The 23,507-nt window shown below is 45.5% G+C and overlaps 1 protein-coding gene across 4 annotated transcripts in view; it reads left to right on the forward strand.

Moving 5' to 3' along the window:
- The window catches only part of ACACA (acetyl-CoA carboxylase alpha), a 308,466-nt gene extending 286,816 nt beyond the window's left edge, over nucleotides 1–21,650 (forward strand). For all 4 annotated transcript variants that reach the window (XM_032214921.1, XM_032214922.1, XM_032214923.1 and 1 more), the window contains 4 exons: nucleotides 6,063–6,217; nucleotides 8,181–8,351; nucleotides 19,080–19,216; nucleotides 21,055–21,650. In XM_032214921.1, coding sequence (XP_032070812.1) covers nucleotides 6,063–6,217; nucleotides 8,181–8,351; nucleotides 19,080–19,216; nucleotides 21,055–21,181 — 590 coding nt within the window. In that variant the 3' untranslated portion in view covers nucleotides 21,182–21,650. The remainder of the gene's footprint in view (nucleotides 1–6,062; nucleotides 6,218–8,180; nucleotides 8,352–19,079; nucleotides 19,217–21,054) is intronic.
- Nucleotides 21,651–23,507: the final 1,857 nt, after the last annotated feature.

The raw sequence follows: 23,507 nt of genomic DNA on the forward strand, positions 1-23,507 counted from the left end.
TTCATTGCTTAAAGAAAAAAGATGTTAAAATTAAAGATGATTATTGATATGAAATTATAAATACCATCAACATAAAATGGAGCTCGCTCAGAGGCTGAAATATACCAAGTAAATGAGATGAAGAGTGTGGAAGAGAGGAGAGAGGTAAGGGAAGAAGAGAGGGTAAAGAGAGAGGGTAGGGGGAGAAGAGGAGGAGAGAAAGGAGTGGAGAGAGGAGAAGAAGAGAGGAAGGGGAAGTAGAGAAGAGAAGAATGATAGAGGGAAGAAAGGTGGTAGGGAGCGGGAGGAGAGAGGGAGAAGAAAGCGATGGATAAAGTACAAATATGGTGTATGAAGAACAGAGGAGCCAATAATCGTTTTTGGGGGTTAATGGTAAGATGAATTGATGTTAATATTTAATAATATAAAATAATGTTGGTTGTGTAACAGTATGCATGTGGTTATGTGTTATAAAAATGAAAAAATAAAAAAAAACTTTATAAAAAAGGATTAAGAGATTCATGGGGATTGGAGAAGGCATCTCTTAATAGGGATTTTGAAGGAGAATGTGGCTTTTTGGGGGGCAAAGATCTACAGAGGGATTAAATGGGTAGGTCCTCCAAATTATTCCATTTGTAGATGAAGGGCGATTTCCTGGTGTGGTTGACGCAAAGAAAGTCAGGAAGGACCCTTACCCATGCCAGTTTCTATGTTAGGGAAATAGGAAATGTTATTTAAACCAGGGGTCTCCAACCTTGGCAACTTTAAGGCTTGTGGACTTCAATGCCCAGAGTTCCTCAGCAAAGCTTTGCTTGTTTGCGTGGACCGGTTGTTGGCATGCTGTTGATCGGTGCCGTGCCAGGGGTTGGAGACCCCTTCCCTAGGCCAACTCTGTTGTTGTGCTTACATCCTGCAGATATAAGGCAGGTCTGTGTAAATGCACTTCTGCTAACCAAAGGAATTGGAAGGTTCATTGCAAAGGCTTTGGAACATTTTTATTTCTTCGGCTTTTGGAGATGTCACCAACACTTGCTCAAAAATCTTTCGTGAAACAAAGGCTTTAAAACTCTCTAAAAAAGAGAGAGAGACAGAGAGAGACAGAGAGACAGAGGCAGAGAGAGAGCAGAGAGAGAGACAGACAGACAGACAGACAGACAGACAGAGAGGCAGAGAGAAAGAGAGAGACAGAAAGAGACAGACCAAGATACAGAGAGAGAGAGAGAGGCAGAGACACATGTGCGCGCACACACAGAGGGACAGAGAGAGAGACAGACAGACAGAGACAGAGAGAAAGACAGAGAAAGAGAGACAGAGAGAGACAGACCGAGATACAGAGAGAGAGAGGCAGAGACACATGCGCACGCGCACACAGAGGGACAGGCAGACAGACAGATAGACAGAGAGACACACACAGAGAGAGAAACAGAAACAGAGAGAGAGAGAGAGAGAGAGAGAGAGAGAGAGAGAGAGAGAGAGAGAGACGGGGACACAGAGAGACCCAGAGGCAGAGAGAGAGATTCAGAGAGAGAGGCAGAGACACATGCACGCGCACACACAGGACAGTGAGAGAGACAGACAAACAGATAGACAGAGACACACACAGAGAGAGAAACAGAAACAGAGAGAGACAGACAGAGAGACACACAGAGAGAGACAGAAACAGAGGGACAGACAGACAGACAGACAGACACACACACGGGGACACAGAAACACACACAGAGACACACAGAGACAGAGACAGAGGCAGAGAGAAAAGAAGAATATTTTTTTCCCAACAGCTTTTCTTTTCCTTGGCCTGATCCTGCCAAACTTACAGCCTAATTTTGCTAAACAACCACATGCACATCCTCTGACTCCCAGATAGAAGCGGGCAATGTGCATTTCCCTATAATCTAGCGAAGCTGCAAATATTTATCTGCGCTTTAATATTTCAGAAAATTGAATTCTTGTGCAATATTTAAGGGTTTGGAGTCCCCCCTCCCTGGTTTCTGCCCCCTGACAAATACAGGCCTTCTCCATTCTGGCTATTCTAAAGCGCTCGGCTGAACATCAGGCTGCAAAAGAAAAACCGGCTTTCCCCAGTCTTTAATTGTACGCGGGGCTTATGAAATTGATTTGAGAGCTTAGCTTTTTACAATGCCCAGTGAATACAAAACATTTCTGACAATCAATCAATGAAGGAATAATCACTCCTTATTCCTCTCTCTCTTCCCCCTCCCTTCCCTATTGTTACTCCCCACCCTCCTTTCTTGGGGAGGATAAGGTTCAAATGCCAGAAAATCTTTGTGAGACAACCACTTTTAAATTAAGCAGAAAATGGACATTGACACACTTGTTAATCTCACCTGGATCATTATTGGGGGTGTGGGGGGAGGGAGTAAAAGGCAGCCTTCGATACAGGAATGCTGGCTTCCTGAACCAACATCTACTGTCTTGTCAAAAAAAAGGAGAATTTTCTCTTAATTTCTTGTTTCTAAACAGCAGCCAAGAAATTAAAAGATACTTGCTCCTGGGAAAGAAAGCTATGGCAAATCTAGACAGCCTACTAAAAAGCAGAGACATCCCCCTGCCAACAAAAGTGCCTATAGTCAAGGCTATGGTTTTCCCAGTCGCAATGGATGGCTGTGAAAGTTGGACCATAAGAAAGGCTGAGCGCCAAAGAATGGAGGCCTTTGAACTCTGGTGCTGGAGAAGACTCCTGCGAGTCCCTTGGACTGCAAGGCCATCCAGCCGGTCAGTCCGAGAGGAGATCCACCCTGACTGCTCTTTAGAAGGCCAGATGCTGAAGAGGAAACTCAAAGGCTTTGGCCACCTAATGAGAAGGAAGGACTCCCTGGAGAAGAGCTTCATGCTGGGAACAATGGAGGGCAAAAGAAGAAGGAGGGGACGGCAGAGAATGAGGTGGCTGGATGGAGTCACCGAAGCAGTAGGTGTGAGCTTCAATGGACTCCAGAGGATGGTAGAGGACAGGAAGGCCTGGAGGAACGTTGTCCATGGGGTTGCAATGGGTCGTACATGACTTTGCAACTAACAACAAAATGCCTACAGTTTTTCAGTTGAAACGAACAATAACAAACAGCACGATAGCAAGTTTTAGGAATAGGTTAGTCCTTGACCTACAACATATTGAGTCTGGCAATCATGGCCGTAGGTCCTGTGGTGGTAATTGATGTAGTGACTCACTTTATGGATATAAAGTAGATCAGTGTTTCTCAACCTTGGCAACTTGAAGATGTCTGGACCTCAACTCCCAGAATTCCCCAGCCAGCATTCGCTGGCTGGGGAATTCTGGGAGTTGAAGTCCAGACATCTTCAAGTTGCCAAGGTTGAGAAACACTGAAGTAGATCACCACATGACTGGATCCAGTTTTAAAACCCTTTTTGTGCTGCAAATTCGATTTGGTGGCCGAGCTCCTGAAATGGGATCATCACACGATTTGCGGGGATCACTAAGCAACCCATCAGAAGTTGAGGACTAACTGCAAATGGTTTTTCCAGGCTGTGTTTTTGAGGCTTTCCTCTTCTTTGTGCACATGGTGTGAAGGGAAGAAAAAACTCAAAAATTATATTTTTGCAAAGAGTGATACATTTGACAAAATTTTATTTGTGACTATAAATGTATGCCCACGTGCATGTGGTTTATCCTTTGTTTCAACGGATACAGGTTTCTCTTTCTTTGTCACAAAACTTTCCTTTGTAATCCCAAAGGTGCTTTTCAAAAGGCAACTGGACTTGGTTTTTTTCCTTGAAGACGTTTCGCTTCTCATCCAAGAAGCTTCTGACCGAATGGTGGAGGATGGAAGGATTTATATTCCTTGCAGTCATCTGGTTGCTAGCCCTCTTCCTGAGGGTTGTTGCATAGTGCAAAACTAAACAGGTTCCACCCCCATCTGCACGATCCAGGTGTCTCTGAATACAGATAAACACAGAAAAAAACCCAAGTGGTCTCAGTGACTCCCAGAAAGAGCGCTAATGACCAGAGGACTGCAGGGAACATAAATCCTTGCAGTCTCCACCATTTGGTCAGAACTGAAGAAGCTTCTTGGATGGATGGATAGTTTACAGAGTAAGCGCCTTGACCCCAACAGTCCTCATTTTACTGATCATGGAAGGCTGAGTCAACCTTGAACCGGCCAGGACCAAACTCCTGGCTGTGGGCAGAGGTTGCTTGCAATACTACACTGTAACCACTGTGCTACCACAGCTTCTAGATAGATAGAAGAGAGGGAGAGAGAAGGAGGCAGAGAGAGGGGGAGTGGGAGGGAGGAAGAGGGAGAATATGGATGGATGAATGCATGCATGCATAGATGATGGATGGATGGATGAATAGATAGATAGACAGACAGACAGACAGACAGATAGAGGGTGGGTGGATGCATAGATAGATAGATGATAGATGGGTGGGTGGATGGGTGCATAGATGATCAGTAGATGATAGATGGATGCATGCATGCATGTTTGGATGATAGATAGATGATGGATGGATGGATGGATGGATGGATGGATGGATGGATGGATGGATGGATGGATAGATGATGGATGGATGGGTAGATGGGTGGATGGATAGATGGGTGGATGAATGCATAGATTATAGATAGATGAATGGATGGATGAATAGATGGATGCATAGATGATATAGATAGATAAAATTGGGTGGATGGATGGATACATAGATATTGATAAATGGATGAGTGGGTGGATGGATGGATGGATGGATGGATGATATAGATAGATGATAGATGGGTGGGTAGATGGATGGATGGATACATAGATGATATAGATAGCTGATAGATGAAGGGAGGGAGGGATGGATAGGTAGGTAGGTAGATGCATAGACAGATGGACAGACAGATAGACAGACACAAAATAATGAAAACAAATACGTGTCCCAGGATAATGCTGCAGGATCCAATCTGAGTCGGTCACTGGGGCCAGAGGTTTCGTCTTCTGAGCTTTCGGACTTGTACTGGAGCCCGTACCCTACCAGAATGTGTGCTCTCACATTCTGGTGGGAGGGGGGTTCCTTGAGGACGGGCTCCAGCAAGAATCCGAAAATTCAGAGGACTAAACCTCTGGTCCCTGTGACCAATCTAGATTGGATCCTGCAAGATAGAGAATAAATCCCCAACCCTCCAGCCCTGGGATGGGCAAAGAGATCCATGGATCGATGGAGAGGGTAGAACTGTTTCCCTGTTTGTTAGGAATCTTGTTTCTCCACCCCTCTCCAGTTCGTTTTTCTTTCCCGCCCCAACACCCTCTGCTTTTACACTGTCCGCTGCCTTTCCTCCTGGCCTGGGAGATTCAGGTGTCAGGATTCCAAATAGCATCCAAAAGTAAACCAGAGTCCGAGGCAAAGTATTGCTCAACATTCTAATTTATTAAGAGAGCCATGTTGGCACATCTGGTAGAACCCGAATCTGAAAGCTTCCCAGTTTTCCCCACCCAGTTAAAAGTTCAAGATCTTGCCCCCACAACCCGGGCCAATCTCCCACTGCCATGCTGGCAGTTCCCTCCATCCAGTTCCGGTCAGGTGCAGAGATGCGAAGATAAAGAATGACCTTGGCTTTCTAGAAAGGAATTTTGTTTTGGCTACCTATCATCTAACCCCCTCTAATTTTCCCTCAATAGAAAAAGGCATTGTAGAATAATAGAAAGTGTGGCTGGCCAAAGATTCAAAAGAAAGCTGCAGGCCGGACATCAGGCTTGTTTGAAAAACCTGGCAACCTTCCTTCCTTCCTTCCTTCCTTCCTTCCTTCCTTCCTTCCTTCCTTCCTTCCTTCCTTCTTCCTTCGGCAGAAGCTCCCTAGAATTGCACAAATGCGGCTCTGGTTAGTGTCCTTCTCCCCGCATGCTCTCTCTAGGCCTCTGTGTTGGGAAACAAAGTGGTTCCTCTATAGGGTAGAATGGCTTTTGAACAGGGGTTGGGGGGTTGGGAGAACGGAATTGTTCCTATATACACGCAGTGTCCCAAATAAATAATGCATGCCTTGCACCGTAGATAAGATGCTTTCCCTCCCATCTCCGTGTCTCTTCCCTGCCTCTCTGCAAGCCCCTGACAAGTATCTTTCCTTTTGATTTTTCAGGCACCCCGGAGTTAAACCCAGCTGAGCGGAAGGATCTGGAGGCCAAGCTGAAGGAGCGGGAAGAATTCCTAATTCCCATTTACCATCAGGTAGCGGTGCAGTTTGCTGACTTGCACGACACGCCCGGCCGGATGCAGGAGAAGGGTGTCATTACCGTAAGTGTCAGGAATGTTTTCCTTACCCAGGCTGTCAGAAAGAGCTTTCGCAGGGCAGGGCTGGGGGAGCTGCTGCTGAGAAGGTCCTCCCAAGCCTGGCGTTTTGAAGGGGAAGGGACACGGGGGGGGGAGGTATCTTCCAGCCTGGACGATGCCGACAGCGTGGGGTGAATATTAAAAGTTTGTAAGGGCTAAAAGGGAGGGCCCTAATAGCTCTGAGGGTATCCCCGCAGCTCAGAGTGTGAAGGCAGAGCGTCAAAAGGGGTAATTCAGTGAAGTCCTCAGCGGTCTCCCTTGATTAAACGGTCCCATTCTGCTTGGTGGTAGGAAGGAGAGGGAGATGAGGAGAGGGAGGGATGGAAAGAGGGTAGGGAGGAAGCAAAAGTAGTGGGGAAGGAGAGGAAGGGGAGGAAAGAATGAACAAACAAAGGGAGGCAGGAGTGGGAGGGAGGAAGGAAAGAGGAAAAGACAAAGAAGGAAAGGAAAGAAGAAAGAAAGAGACAAAGAAAGAGAGAGAGAGAGAAAGAGGAGGGGAGGAAAGGAAGAAGGAATGAACACTTGAAGGGAGGGAGGAGTGGGAGGAAGGAAAGAGAAAGAAAAAAGGAAGGAGGGGAAGAAAGAAAGAAGTAATGGAGAGAGGGAGAATTGGGAGGAAGGAAGAAGGAAAGAAGAAAAGAGAAGAAAGGAAAGAAGAAAGAGAAAGAAAGACAACTTTATGACCTGTGGACTTCAATTCCCAGGATTCCTGAGACAACATGGCTGACTTAGGAATTCTGGGATTTGAAGTCCAGAAGTTGTAAAGTTGCCATAGTTACTCACCCCTGTCCTAGAGTGTGTGTTAAGAAGCCCCCCCAAAATGGGCGGGACTTGACATCGCAACGACACGACATGCAATCTTGGGTCTCCAGGATTGCTGTCGATATCTCTGTTTCTGGACGGTCCTTTTGGACCTAAATTGTTCTGAAGGAACAGTGATAGAGAAGAGCATGTCCTGCTGATCTGAGGGGCACCGCAAAGCCCCTAATTGATCCAGGAGAAAGCTCCTTTTGCCAGCTACAAGAGAAGCAACCAAAATGGCTGCCGAAGGTTGGGACAAGCCTCTGAAACAGAAGCAGTACAGGAGTGTGTCGAATTGGTGAGAAAAAAATTTATTATTAGAGAAGGGAAAACCCAAAGGAATTGGAATTTAAAATAAAAAAAGGGTCCGCACAAGGCCCTGTCACATTGCATTTCCATAATATCAACTTGAGATAAAATTGTTTGTGACCCAAATAGGACTCACTAACGTGGTTACGAATGAGTTAATTGCTCTCCTTTCCGCCTCTTTCTCCATCAAACTGTAAGGAGGATGAGACCGTTCCTCATCATATATGCACAATTGTCCCTGCAATTTAAGAATTCCTGTTTGACAGAAAAACGCACCATGTAGTAATTTTCTCTCAAAGGCGGGGGGGAGGGGGAGGAAGCAATTTGGCCTCTGTGTGCCCAGATTTATTTATCAACCCCAAATATTTACATTCAGCCTCTCGAGCCTTCAAGGTGGCCGGGTGATAAGTGAAAACGAATACATGATAAACATCCCATTGTTTTGAAGGGAGATTAGCTTTTTTCTTGAAAAAGGAGCATCCATAATGTAGATTAGAGCAAATCTCGTCATGTTGGAGAGATAACGATGGAACAAATGGGGGCTTCACATACACACACACACACACACACCAGCTCTTCATAATGCTATAAAACATCCTCTGATCTTGGTTCCTTTGTGTAATGTTACGGAGGTGGCACCTCTATCTTCACCTGCAAAATATTCTTTTTTCTGGCTCTCGGGTGGGTCGGGTGGGACTTGTGGCTTTGGTTCTCTGCCATCATTGTGAACTTCTCTTTCTCTTTCTCCCTCTCTCTCTCTCTCTCTTTCTCTCTCTCTCTCTCTCTCCTGTCCTTCCCATCCTTGTTTGCACTCCAGGATATTCTAGAATGGAAAATCTCCCGTTCGTTCTTCTACTGGAGAATACGGCGTCTTCTTCTGGAGGACTTGGTCAAGAGAAAGATCCACGCGGCAAATCCTGAACTCACTGATGGCCAGATTCAGGCAATGCTGAGACGCTGGTTTGTGGAAGTTGAAGGCACAGTTAAGGTACAGCCCTATATTCGTTTGTCTGTCTGTCCGTCTGTCTGTTTATCATTTATTCATTCATTCATTCATTCATTTGTCTGTATCTATATCATCTATCTATATCTATTTCATCTATTCCTATCTATCTATCTATCTATATTTATCTATCTATCTATGATCTATCATCATCTATTTATCTATTTATATTTATTATCTATCTATATCACATCACTCTCTCTCTCTCACACACTCCCTCCCTTCCTCCTCCCCCCTCTCTCTCATCTATCTATGCCTCTTCCTCTGCCTTGGCTATGTGTGTTTGACGTCACACTCCTGGCTATAAAATCAGAGGGGGAAAACTTGCTGAAATCTTCGATCAACCAGAGATCTAAGAAAATATGTAGATTTTTTGTTCGGAGATAAAATTGATCTACAAGATTTAAACAATATATTTTAAAAAATAGGAAAACATTGTTTGATTTATTTCAGCAATCCTGATGCAGCTAACTCTTTCATGTTCTGGAATTTGGGCTATTCTTGTGCGTAATTTTAGAGCAGGAGGGGGATGATTGAATATATTCTCTTCCATTTAGATGGAAGCACAGTTTGGTTTTAACACCAAAGAGATTTTGGGTGTTAGAGGTTGCTAGGAAGAAAGCTGGATAATTATAAGCAAGCCTTATGCGGCAGTGGCTTTGGAGGAAAAATTTACAGGGAAAAATAATTAAGTTTACTGCAATATATCCAGAGCTGTCTAGAGAAGGCAGGAAATAAGCCTCCATAGAAAGATATTCATGTACTTAGTTGAGGGAGACTGGTTCTGTTTGACTTGGTTTTGGTCCTTTATATAGACAAATCCAGTTATTTCCATATCCATTGCCAAAACCCCATACTTTTAGTGCAATGTCAGACAATACTTACCGTATATACTCGAGTATAAGCCGAGTTTTTCAGCCCACTTTTTGGGCTGAAAAAAGCCGCCTCGGCTTATACTCGAGTCTACAACTGGATCCGGCAGTGCTGTTGCCTGTTGGAGGAGGAGGAGGCGAACCAGCCTGCCATCGCCAGCCACCGCCAGCCCCGCCGCTCTTCCCACCCCCTTCCAAGCCCCACAGTCCAGCGGATGGAGCAGCGAAGCCCCGGGGCTTCGCTGCTGCTCCCCGCATTTTCTGCACGGGGATCCCTTGGAGAGGGGATTCCAGCCTGCCATCGCCAGCCACCGCTAGCCCTGCCGCTCTTCCCACCCCCTTCCAAGCCCCACAGTCCAGCGGATGGAGCAGCGAAGCCCCGGGGCTTCGCTACTGCTCCCCGCATTTTCTGCACGGGGATCCCTTGGAGAGGAGATTCCAGCCTGCCATCGCCAGCCACCGCTAGATATATAAGATGATATATATATCATCTATCCATCCATCCATCATCTCAAATTCAGAATAGAGCTGGAAGAGACTTATTCTACTCCAATCCCCTGCTTAAGCAGGAGACCTTATACTATTTCAGTGGCTGTTCAATTTCTTCTTAAAAATCTCCACCCACAACTTCTGGTGGCAAGCAGTTCCACTGGTTAATTGTTCTCACTGTTTGGAAGTTTCTCTTCAATTACAGGTTGCTTTTCTCCTTGATTAGTTTCTATCCATTGCTTCTTGTCCGGCCTTCTGGTGCTTTGGAGAATAAATTGTCCCCCTCCTCTTTGTGGCAGCCCCTCAAACACTGGAATACTGCTATCATGTCACCCCATAGTCCTACTTTTCTCTAGACTAAACCATACCCAAATCCTGCAACTGTTCTTCATACAATACGTTTTAGTCTCCAGGCCTTTAATCATCTTAGTTACTCTTCTCTGCTGTATCATCCATCCATCTGTCCATATCTATCTGTCGGTCATGTCTTATCAAATGTCTTGATCGCCCATCCTACCATAAGGTAACTCTGGGTGGCTTACAATATTAAACATTTCAACGTTTCTTGAAAATGGAAGCCATGTATGGACATCTGGCTCCCATTTTGGTTACAGTTTTGACAATGAAGTTGTCAAAGGTTTATAGGTGAGCTAAGTGCAGGGACGTGGAGGCAGGGGAGGCAGAGCCTCACCACTGTCATCATGAAAAGAAAAGAAAAAATGTAAAAGGAAAAAGGCTGAGTTAGTTGCTGCCAGAATCACCATGGATGACTCTGCTTAGTGCTTAACTGTTTAAAAAAGCCTCTTAAAAAGTGCCCTCTACAGGAGGCGGCAGGAGAATGAGGTGCCTCATCTAGTATGACTTTATGATCACTCAAGCAAAGCTAAGCAAGGATTAAAAGCCGAAAAATTCCTGACGTAGATGAGGCACGTCGTTCTCTTGCCTCCTGTAGAGGGCGTTTTTTTAGAGGCATTTCAGAGGCTCTGGCAGCAACTAGCTCAGCCTGACCTCAGCTCATGCCTTTTTCCTTTTACATTTTTTTTTCTTTTCATGATGGCAGACAAGAACAGAGTTGAAATCCTCTCTGAAATAGCTGGAAAAGGTATGCGTGTGGGTCAGAGGGAGGGGGAGGAATTCATAAAGTTTGACTGCATGCAGAGCCACGTTGCCTTTTCAAACAAACACACACACACACACACACTGGGAGTTGAAGTTCACAAATCTAAAAAATTTTGAAACCCCTATGTCAGTGCCTCACCAGCCATAAACTTCACCGCACATCACTGCCTAAGTGATGCAATAACTCCCTTTTCATTACTCCAGTATCATGGGGAGTGTATTGTTCCTTTCCGTAACAACTGATTTAATCATGTCTTAAAATCTTCTAAAGCAGGGGTGGCCACCCTTGGCAACTTTTAACTCCCAGAATTCTAGGAAATTCTGGACTGTGGACTTTGACTTCCAGAATTCCCTGGAATTCTGGGAGTTAAAAGACCACAGGTCTTAAATTTGCCAAAGTTGGCCATCCCTGTTCTAAAGGAAGGGCCACTATTTTGGAAATGGACATGGTGGTTTGGCAGTATGGAAATTTTGCTACAGACTCATGAGTTCAGCCCATCAGCCAAGCACTGGGGATAACAACCTCTTGATCCTAAGTGATCGTCCCCGTGATAGGCTGATCCTGCAGGCAAGATTCCCTCCCTACCAAAATGTTGAGAAGAAAAGTCCTGGGTCTCCATCCATTCAGTGGAAACATAGGATCAGTGATCAGGATCAGGTCTCTTTTGAAACCTGGTCAGGATCCTCAAATCAAAATGAAATTATGGCTCAGTTTTAGCTGGCTCCTTTTATCGATTTACAGGTAGTTTTCGACTTACGGCCATTCATATAATGACCGTTCAGTTACAGCGGCATTGAAAAAAGTGATTTATGACCAGTTTTTACATTTATGGCCGTTGCACAGTCTCATGATTAAACCTTGTGTGCAACTGGCACGATGGTTGCAGCATCCTGCAAATTTCTTAGGGAGCATCTGGCAAGCAAAGCCAATGGGGGAAGCCAGATTCGCTTAATGACTGCATGATCTACTTAACTTCATTGATTTGCTTAACAGCCATGACAGAAAGGTCATAAAATGGGGCACGACTCACTTCATAACCATCTTGCTTAGCAGCAGGAATTTGGCATTCAGTTGTGATAATAAGTTGAGGACTACCTGTATGGTACTGTATATGGCTGATATGTTTTTAGGCTGTTAAAAACACCGCCCAGAGTCACACTTGAGAGCAAGGTATCTAAATCTGATAAATAAAATAAATACATTTGTTCAGCAAATAAAATTGCATCATTTCCCTTTGGGGCTGTTCCTTAATTTACAGCTCCCATCGGTCCAGTTTTTGGAGAAAGACCAAATAGGCTGTTTTAACTTTGCTTATAGGAAATGAGCTGCTAAGAGTGACAGCTCCTGTTCAAATTCTCTTCCATTGGAATTCTCTCCTATTGGAATTAAAACTCGCTTAGTGTCTTCTCTATCACGTTTTTAAATACCAGTGGCATTTCCCCCACCCTTGTTTTCAACATGCTTGCAGTTAGCAATCGGTTACTCTCCAGCTGACCGTCTGGTTTTTGAAGTGGGGGGGGGAATGGAGTTCCAATTGAACTGGAAATGCTGCAAAAGAGAATGTGTTTGGGGTGTGTGTGTGTAGCTTTGGAAGGTATTTCTGTCTTTCGGCTCACCCTAGGAGCCATCCAGGCAGAAAGCCTTTTTTTTATGTTGCCTTTATTACATTTGTGTTGCATTTGTCCATGTTCGATTCCCAGTAAGAGTATGGCAAGCTGATGAGAGCTAAATAGCTTGAAATAGATCTATATTAGTCTCCCTTTATTTATTTATCAGCACAAATGCAACACACAGACACATATGTATATGTGTGTGTGTGTATACAGTATATATATACAGTACATATACATATACATATACATATATGTATATATATGTCGTATTTGTGCTGATAAATAAATAAAGGGAGACTAGTATAGATCTATTTCAAGCTATTTAGCTCTCATCAGCTAGCCATATTTGGGCATACCGGGGGTTGTAACTATATATATACACACACACATGCATACATACATACACGGATACATACATATACATACATACATATACACACATATATATACACACAGACACACACACACATACATACATACATACATACATAAATATACATATACATACATACATATACACATATATACACACAGACACAGACACACACAGACACACATACATATACATACATATACATATACTTACATACATATACACACAGACACACACACACAGACACACACACGCAGACACACACACACACACACAGACAGACACACAGACAGACACACACACAGACACACACACACACACACACACACACACACACACACATATATATATATATATATATATATATATATAATCTAGTTAGCTAATACATTACACCAATCAAGGAGAGTTATCTTAAGCCACAATTAATCTTCTCCCTGGCATATGTTGATAGGGAAGCATCATGCTGTTTCTTAATTAAAGGCAAACGGATTAAAAATGATTAATAAGGGTATTAAATATTCCTCTAAACTAAAGCTTTGGGAATCTTGGGCAAATCCTTGCTTTGCACAGGCCTACAAAGTGGCCGACATTTGCAGCTCCGGCTGGGAGATGGGACAGCCAGCTGCTTCATTGATCATTTATAAAACACCTCGATTTATGCTGGGAGGAAGATGCCTCTGCTGTGTCCAAAGAGACAAGTCCCCGAAACGTTAAAAAAAAAACGTGGATATGTGAGCTTTGAGCTTTGACTGCTGTGGGTTTCATAAAGGCACCATCTCTATTACTTCACCTTGCTAAATTTTTTAAGAAAATAACTGGCCAGGGCAGGGTAAATTCTGTAAATTCCCTCCCTTTTAGTAGAGCCTTTTAATTGTTTTCTGGAAAGAATCCCAAAGCAGTCATATTGAAAAGCGATGGAAGTTGAAATCCAAGCCCTGCCATCTTTATAATCTTATGTTTTACCATATTGATGGCATTTTAAATTTTTTAAAAGCATAAAGGTGCTGCTTGCATCCTTGGGATCAAGAATGCAGTTGTTGTTAGTTGCGAAGTCGTGTCCAACCCATCGCGACCCCATGGACAACGTTCCTCCAGGCCTTCCTGTCCTCCACCATCCTCTGGAGTCCATTTAAGCTCACACCGACTGCTTAGGTGACTCCATCCAGCCACCTCCTTCTCTGCCGTCCCCTTCTTCTTCTTTTGCCCTCCATCTTTCCCAGCATGAGGCTCTTCTCCAGGGAGTCTTTCTTCCTTCTCATTAGGTGGCAAAAGTATTTGAGTCTCCTCTTCAGGATCTTGCCTTCTAAAGAGCAGTCAGGGTTGATCTCCTCTAGGACTGACTGGTTGGATCTCCTTGCAGTCCAAGGGACTCGCAGGAGTCTTCTCCAGCACCAGAGTTCAAAGGCCTCAATTCTTTGGCGCTCAGCCTTCCTTATGAACCAACTTTTACAGCCATTCATTGCAACTGGGAAAACCACGGCCTTGACTAGACACACTTGTTGTGTACACCCTTGTTGTACAACACCCTGTTGGCAGGGTGAATGCTGTAGATTCCCCCAAAATATAGTACTGTGAGAAATGGTGTATCCTGTCAATTAATATTCGGCTGTCCCTTATTTATTTCTATTATATTACAGAATATAATATTCTATAAATTATATTATAGAATATTCTATTCTGTTTTTTAAAATATTAAAATATTTCTTTTTCAATATCTCCAAAGGATCAAATTTTTGTAGTACAAGAATTTCTGTAAAGGTAAACCATTCGATCATGGAGATCCAAATGTAGTTAACATAAAATACTGTACACTCTGTAATATCTTTCAAATATTTTAACAGAATAATAGAATAACAGTGTTGGAAGGGATCTTGGTGGAAGGGATCTTGGAGGTCTTCTAGTCCAACCCCCTGCTCAGGCGGGAAGCCTTATACCATCTCTAACAAATAGCTGTCCGATCTTGCCATTAAAACTTCCAGTGTTGGAGCATTCACAGCTTCGGGAGGCAAATCTGGTTAATTGTTCTAACTGTCAGGAAGTTTCTCCTTAGTTCGAAGTTGCTTCTCTCCTTGATTAGTTTCCACCCAATGCTTCTTGTCCTGCCTTCGGATTCTTTGGAGAATAGGTTGACTTGCCCATCTCTATTTACCCGGCTTCTTTTCTGTTATTTATTTCGATTTAATAAATTCCATCCAAACAGAAAAGCAAGACAGGATCTCCTCCTCACATGGTCTTCCATGCCTTCCTTCCTGATACCTTTTCCCCCCTCCTCAAAAAAAAAAGTCTCACTTAACCTCCATTGGTAGAAAAGCTGTATCTAAACAGACACAAGCAGGTTAACAGAGATGGAAGGGACCTTATAGGTCATCTAGTCCAACCCACCGCTCAAGCAGGAGACCCTACCTACACCATTTCTGACCAATGGCAGTCCAGTCTCTTCTTGAAAGCCTCAAGTGATGGAGTTTCCACCACTAAAAAGGATGAACAGATTGCCATACTTACACATCCAGAGCTGTCGTTATTCATTTATTTATTATTTGTCTGTATATCAAACTTCTTAACCGCCCTTCTGCCTTGTAGAGTTATGGGGAAAATGGAAGGAGGAAGGAGCACAGGTAGTCCTCGACTTACAACAGTTCAGTTAGTGACCATACTGGAAAAAGTGACTTAGGACCATTTTTCACACTTACAACCGTTGCAGCACACAAACACACACACACACACACACACACACACACACACACACGGGTCATGTGATCAGAATTCGAACCCTTGGCAACCGACTCCTATTGGTGATGCTTGCAGTGTCCCGGGGACACCTGATCCCCATTGAGATCTTCCAAGCAGAAAAATCAATGGGGAGGCCAGAATCAACAACAGTTTTAATAACAACTGCAGTGATTCACTTAATGACTGTGGCCAGAAAGGTCATAAAATGAAGCAAAATTCACTTAACAAAGGTCTCGCTCAGCAGCAGAAATTTTGGAACTCCATTGTGGTCATAAATTGAGGACTACCTGTATTAGGTATGTCCGCCCCCTTTGAGTTCCTTGTAAAAATAATAAAGGCAGGTTATAAAAGTCACCTCGTGGTGAGATCGGCAGCAAACAAATGTAAAAAATAAATTTAAAACATAGCAATAGCACTTAGACATATCCAGCTTCATTGTTCATTTACAGCCCCCTCTAAGTGGTCTACAGAGTCAGCCTCTTGCCCCCAACAGTCTGGGTCCTCATTTTATCGACCTCGGAAGGATGGGAGGCTGAGTCAACCTTGAGCCAGACAGGGTTCAAACCAAATAAGAACAATTGCTGTCATGTGAATTTTGAAATCTGCTTTCTTTTTCAAAACTAAATTCAAACATGGGAATCCAGCTAAAGTCAACTGATCCCTGCTTTATTTATTTCTCCCTTTTGCCGGACAGTTTTTGCGTTATATGTCGCAGAGTGCCAAGCCGAAGGGTCAGCCTTAAAGGGCCGACAGATGTTTCCAGCTGGGGAAAAGCCCGCCCTCCTCCTTCACCAGACAGGACAACTGGCGGCTATTAAATCATGATGGGAAATTCATTGTCATTCTGACTTGGACTTCATTAGCAATATAACAGAGAAGGATAGTGCACCTTTAAATGATGAGCTTTGGTGTTTAATTACCCAAATAAAATGACATAAATATGAATGAGCGCTAATGGTGGTACTTGGGGTTTTTTTCCCCCCTGGAAACCATTAACGATTCTTAAATGATTTGTAAAGAAAATGAAAGGCGAAGAGAAGCAGTGAGATGGCTATTAGGGTTCAAACACACTCCTGAATTATTACATAGTCAACTACCTAGCAAATACAGAGAACTAAATGATCTTGATCTTTCTACCTTCTGATATTTCCCCCCCCTCTTCTAAATTTACTGCTAGAGTCATTTCACTGCACGACATGCGGCATTTTGATCTCACTTCTGATCTTCATTAATTCAGAAACAGGAATTGGGAGGAGGTTTGGGGTTTGGAATCGGTACACATAAGAAAGACAGAAGATTTCGGTTTTGCAAAAATGGCTAAAGTTCTTTTTACTCCCGTTAGAGCTAATTGTCCATGAGGACTAGCAACACCCTGAAAGCTGAAAGCAGGGCCACCTGCCTAGCCCCCCCCCCTTCAAACAGGCCCTGGGTTAGAATAGGTGATGGGTCCCTTTTGGGATGTTGTTGTTGTATCGTGGATTATTTCATCCAGGTAAAGGTAAAGGTTCCCCTCGCACATACATGCTAGCCGTTCCCTACTCTAGGGGGCGGTGCTCATCTCCGTTTCCAAGCTGAAGAGCCAGCGCTGTCCAAAGACGTCTCCGTGGTCATGTGGCCGGCATGACTCAACGCCAAAGGCGCACGGAACTCTGTTACCTTCCCACCAAAGGTGGTCCCTATTTTTTCTACTTGCATTTTTAACGTGCTTTCGAACTGCTAGGTTGGCAGAAGCTGGGACAAGTAACGGGAGCTCACTCCGTTACGCGGCACTAAGGATTCGAACCGCTGAACTGTGGACCTTTCTGACTGACAAGCTCAGCATCTTAGCCCCTGAACCACCGCATCCCTTATTTCCAGATGCTTTTGATATTTTTTTGTGTTTCTATTGTGCTTTCTAAGTCGCTCAGAATCATAACAGATTGGGGCAGCCTCTAAATCAGGCAAATAAATACATCTGCTATTGGAAGCTAACCATTAGATGCTTTTTAACAATTTTATTAAAGTTATCTATCGTTTCTTTTGATGCATAAATTATTCCTAAAAATTTGTATGGACAAAATTGAAGACCTCTATCTTTTCTTCCTCCTTCTTCCTTACTTTTCTTCTCCTCCTCCACCTCCTCCTTCGTCCTCTTCATCTTCCTCCTCCATTCACTGTCGTTCCACCCTCCAAAGCTGATGTAGCTCTAGTTTAATAGAGGCAGGAACAGTGTAGCTTCAGCACACAAGTCAAACAACATTTGAATGGAGTCAGCTAGTTTGTGGCCCCCACTGGGCTGGAAAAGAGAATCCAAACCTAAGTTAATGTTCCTCGACCTTGACCACTTTAAGATGTGTGGACTTCAATTCCCAGCATGATGGCTGGAGGAATCTGGGAGTTGAAGTCCACACAACTGAAAATTTGCCAAGGTTGAGAAATACTGACCCCAGTGGTGGACCAAGCAAAGAATGTTACCTATTACACCAGTGTAGCTTTGACAAACTCAACTGAAGATGTTCTAGTGTTGGAGCAGAATCTTGTCTGAAGATATAAGTAGTGGCTTTGTCAAATTATTTACTAAGACACTATTACTATTATTCTTCTCCTCCTTCCTAGTACCTATCTTTTCCCACTTATGACTACAACAGGGCTGGGTTGCTGCCTTGCTTTGCCTGTGTGCGCACCCACCACACATTGCTTGCGTGTGCACAGTTGCCTGCAAACTGTTCTGCGCAGGCACAGAACATTATAAAATGACTAAACTTGCCAGCAATGGCAAGGGAGACCAGGGAACCGGTTCGGGGGGGGGGGGGGGGCGTGGCCAGCCTGCCATACCTATCAGTTGGGCAACCCAGTCCCAATTTCCTCTACCAGTTCGCTCGAACCGGTGTGAACTGGTAGCAACCCACTTCTGAACTTTAACGATGTTGCTTGTACCTTTACAATTTATATTGTTTTATTTGTTCCTAGACTTGATTGCTTATTAGTAAACTTGACTGTCGCTAAGTCTTGTATCTTACGATAATTGATGAATGTATTTTATTTTTCTTTAGGTGCACTGAGAGCCTATGCACCAAGGACAAATCCCTTGTGTGTCCAATCACACACTTGGCCAATAAAGAATTCTATTCCACTCTATTCTATTCTATTCTATTTTCTATTCTATTCTGCTTTATCACAGACTCAATCCAGACTTCTTTGGGAGTTGAGGTTGAATTCTTTGCAAGGACATTGAGTTCTCTGCTCCCTAATTATGGCCATTCTCTAAGTCTGTGATGGCGAACCTATGACACGCGTGCTAGAGGTGACACACAGAGCCCCATCTCTGGGCACGCGTGCCATCGCCAGCTACTCTTCTTGTTTCCGGCGCTTCCATGTTCACCGGTCAGCTGGTCTTCGGGTTCCCAGCATGCACACACACACATACGTTCCAGGTTTTAGGCACTTGGTGCCGAAGAGATTCGCCATCACTGCTCTAAATCATGCCTTCCTTAAGCTTGTCAACCACTCTAGTTGTTGTTGTTGTTTTGACAGGCCTACTTGTGGGATAACAACAAGGACCTGGTGGAGTGGCTGGAGAAGCAGCTGGTAGAGGAAGAAGGTGCCCGCTCAGTGGTTGACGAGAACATCAAATACATTTCCAGGGACTTCATCCTCAAACAGATACGAAGGTAAGAATACTCCGGGACCCACCTATTCCATACATTTGAAATGCCAGTAGTCTACACTAGTCCTCGACTTACAGCGATTCATTTAGTAACAGTGGCATTGGAAAAAAAATGGATGTAGAACTGGTCATCACATTCATGACCGCCGCAATATCCTTCCAGTGATCCAAATTCACCTACTTATTTATGATGGTGGTGGCGGCATTCCCAGGGTCATCAGATCACCATCTGCCACCTTCCCAGAAAGCGTCTGACCAGCTTAAGTCCATTGAAGAAGCCAGAATTCACTTAAAGACCATTTCTGTTTGTTTGTTTGTTTAGAAAATTTATATATCCGCCCACTCGCACACAGCTACTCAATGTGGCTTGTAAGGGCATGAAAAGACTGTATAAAAGAAATAAAAAGAATAAAAAGAAAACAAACTAATAAAATAATAACAGCCCCCTCCACCCCCACCCCGGGGACAACACACATTCATACTAGCCATTTAATGGGCTCCATCCCGCTCTGGATTCTCCAGGCCCACTGGCAGAACTGTGTCTTGCGAAAGAGAGTGGGGGCCCAGTCTAACCTCCGGGGGGGGGGGGATGAAATTCCAGAGAGAGGAGCCATCACGGAGAAGGGAACCGTAACATTCCTTGCCTCCCTGTTCCAGTCAGGGGTGGGCTTCAAAATTTTTAGCAACGGGTTCTCTGTCCGGTCACTGGGTGGGTATGGTTTAGTCAACTTCCTGCACCATGGCGGGAGGCCGATTTTCACCCACCCCGGGCTCTGGAAGCCTTCCAGAGGGGGCCCATTTCCAGAACTTCTGGGGGAGGCGTTTTTTGCCCTCCCCGGGCTCCAGAGGCTTTCCTCAAGTCTCGAGGAGGGCAAAAACGTCCTCCCTCGGGCTCAGAGGCTCCCTGGAGGTGGGAAAAGGGGCCATTTCCGTGTGACCCGACAAAAGGGCGAACGACAAAACCGCGCCCGACTAAACCGCGTCGCTGACGTCATCAAAGCGGTGACAACAGCCAGCGCGGAGAAAGGGCGCTTTAAATAGTGCGTCGAAAGAAAGCCGATTTAACTTAAGGTAAGGGTTAGGTTTAGGGTTAGCTTTAGCATTAGGGTTAGGTTTAGGGTTAGGATTAGTGTTAGTGTTAGGATTAGGTTTAGGGTTAGGTTTAGGATTAGGTTTAGGATTAGGTTTAGGGTTAGGTTTAGGGTTAGGTTTAGGATTAGGGTTAGGTTTAGGATTAGGTTTAGGTTTAGGTTTAGGTTTAGGGTTAGGGGTTAAGTTTAGGTTTAGGGTTTACAGCGTGCTTCTTTCTCCGTGCTGTTGTCGCCCTGTTGATGACGTCTGCGACGCGGTTTAGTCGGGCGCGGTTTTGTCGTTCGCCCTTTTGTCGGTGAACCCCATTTCCGGCCTTCCAGAGCCTCCAGGAGGCCCTTTTTTTGTCCTCCCCGAGCCTCCACATGGGCCCTGCACTTACCTGGCATCCAAAACGGGCCGCATGGAACCTCCTGGGAGGGGAGGGGTGGGCAGGGCCAGCCAGGAGTGGGATTTGCGGGTTCGCTGAACCGCGCATAATCTTCGCTACAGGATTGCCCGAACTCGGCCGAACCCGGAGCAGCCTGGTTCTAGTGGGTCAGGTAGATTCTCTGCAGTGCCATGACTTGCTTCACCCTCATGGCAAAAGGGTTGCAAAATGGGGTGCGGCTCACTTAACAACCGCAAATGGAAATTTAATTTCTCATCGTTAAGCCGAGGACTACCCGTACTTGGTGGGCTGAGCACAGAGCTCTCCAACTGGAGTGTCTACCCCGTCTGAGGTTCCTACTTCTCCTTTTTCCTTTCTCCCAGCTTGGTCCAGGCCAACCCAGAGATAGCCATGGATTCCATCGTCCACATGACGCAGCACATATCACCCACCCAGCGGACCGAGGTCGTACGCATCCTCTCCACAATGGACTCACCCGCCTCCACGTAAGAGGACGCCCTCCTACCCTATCACGGAAGGCCAGAAGGCGGCCCTCGCCGCTCTCAACCCTCCTCCCCCACAACATGGAACCTGCCAAGAACCGCTGGAAAGTGACTTTGTAATTTTAATTTTTCATTTTTAAATACCAGGCTTCGACGGAAGACGGCGCGGCATCCTTCTAGTTGCAAAAGACTCTAGGAACGCAGCCCTCCCCCCCATCCCCACTCCCCGTCCTAAAATAATTTATGGATGCCGCGTAACCATACCTATTTATTTAACAAGAAAGGTGACTGGACCAATATTGTAACTAACGGTTGTCTGTACAGCACTTACCCAGATTATGAATGGTACTCTTGTGCCATGAGGTCACGGGATTCAAAGGATGGGTGGGGGAGATAAGGGGGTTGATGTCTGTTGAGAGCCAGTTTGTCTGTTACTTAACATCCCACCCCCAAACCCAAGATATCCCCCTGGTTTCCCAACAGTCATGGTAAACAGGAGCTGCTCACCCTCCACCCATTCCCCCCCCCCCCCGGGGCCCTTCGGTTCATCGGCTCAGTCCTGCAGGAGACGGGCAGTGATAGAAAAGAAATCGCACACACACACAACCTCCTGAAGCAGCCTGGCGGGAGGATCACCATTTCTGTGCCTAAAGGGCGACCCTCGGACTTTGTGTAGCTCCTCCCACTAATCGGTCACAAGGCAGGGACCGGACCCATTTTTCCTCTCTGAAAGACGATGCAGCAGCAGCAATGCCTCTCCCACCCACCCTCCCTCGGCTGGGCTCCCTCCGTTCACTTGCAAAGCGGCCAGCTGGTTGCTAAAAAAAGCAGCACAATGCTTTCCATGGTCGTAACTACCGGTCTTTGGACGCTAAGCAGACCTATCCAGCACCCCTCAGTTTCCCAGGGCAGGAATGCCTCTCCCATGTCAGGTATCGTGCAGGGGTGGGCTTCAAAAACTTTAGCAAGGGGTACTCTGCCCAGTTGCTGGTTGGGTACGGCCGTTGTGGGCGTGGCCTAGTCGACCTCCTGCAACATGGTGAGGGCGGCATTTTTGCCCTCCCCGGGCTCTGGAGGCTTTCCTTGAGTCTCCAGGAGGGCAAAAATGGCCTCCCTAGGCTGCCTTCCCTAACTTCCGGTAGGCCTGTTTTTTGCCCTCCCCGAGCCTCCGTGCGTGCCCTGCACTTACCTGCATCCACCTGGAGACTCCGGGGAGCGGAGGGGGGGCGGGGCCAGCCAGGAGTGGGATTTGGGGTACAGAATCTTAGCTAGAGGTTCTCCCGAACCGCTGCGAAGTCCCAGCAGCCCATCGTGCCTCTCTGCCCCATTCCTTCGCCCCACAGCACAGATTAAGCCAACCATCTTTTGGCCTGCTGACATGCCCCCCTCTCCCCACCCCACCCCAGGAAGGAAGCTTCACTTCAACCTGCTCCAATGAAATGGCCCTAATTAAGTTCTGAAAGTTGCTATTGGCAGCCAATAAAATTAAAAATAAAAATATGAGCAGTAGAGCCTATTGCATCCAGCACACCCACTGGGGATGCATCAGAGCGTCTCTTTCCACTGCCCTCCAGCCAGGAGTGGAAGATCTGGAAGCTACAACTGGTGCGTTGGGGGGGGGGGTTGGGGTGGTGGTGCAGATGTGTAAGACTGAAGGACCAGCAGCACTTAGTAAAATCTGCAGAGGTGGGATTTGGGGATTCTGGTAGGAATTAGGGGACATGTGTCTTGCTGAGTGGAGAAAGTGTCTCGCCCACCAGCAAGATTTGGGATCCCGTTTTAAAAACTCAGTTGGCCAAGTGGTAGATGACCTTTCTCCTTGCAGACACACCACACCTATACCACACAGCTGTGAGACACACGCACACACACACAACTCTCTACAGCCAGCTCACAATTCAACAAATACAAAAGTGAAATTAATTTCAACTGAACCGTTGCCAGGAATAATAAAATTAGCGTATTTTTCGGAGTATAAGACGCACTTTTTTCCTCAAAAAGAGGCTGAAAATCTGGGTGCGTCATATATATCAAATACAGCATTTTTTTTGCCTCCCGGAGCCCCACCCCCTTCACCAAAATGGCTGTGCATAGCCTTTAGGAGGCTTCCAGAGTGCACCTGGGGGCTGGGGAGGGCAGAAATGAGCAAAAAATGAGCCGTTTCCCCCCCTCCCAGCCCCCAGCAGCACTCTCTAAGCCTCCATAAGGCTATGCATGTAGGTTTTTTTGACAAAAAACAGGCCCGTTTTCGCAAAAAACAGACCGTTGTTTGCTCATTTTTGCCCCCACTCCCACCCCCCAGGAGCACTCTGCAAGCCCCCCCAGGCTATTCA

The sequence above is a fragment of the Thamnophis elegans genome, chromosome 4 (genome assembly GCF_009769535.1).
Source record: "Thamnophis elegans isolate rThaEle1 chromosome 4, rThaEle1.pri, whole genome shotgun sequence".
Taxonomy (NCBI): Eukaryota; Metazoa; Chordata; class Lepidosauria; order Squamata; family Colubridae; genus Thamnophis; species Thamnophis elegans.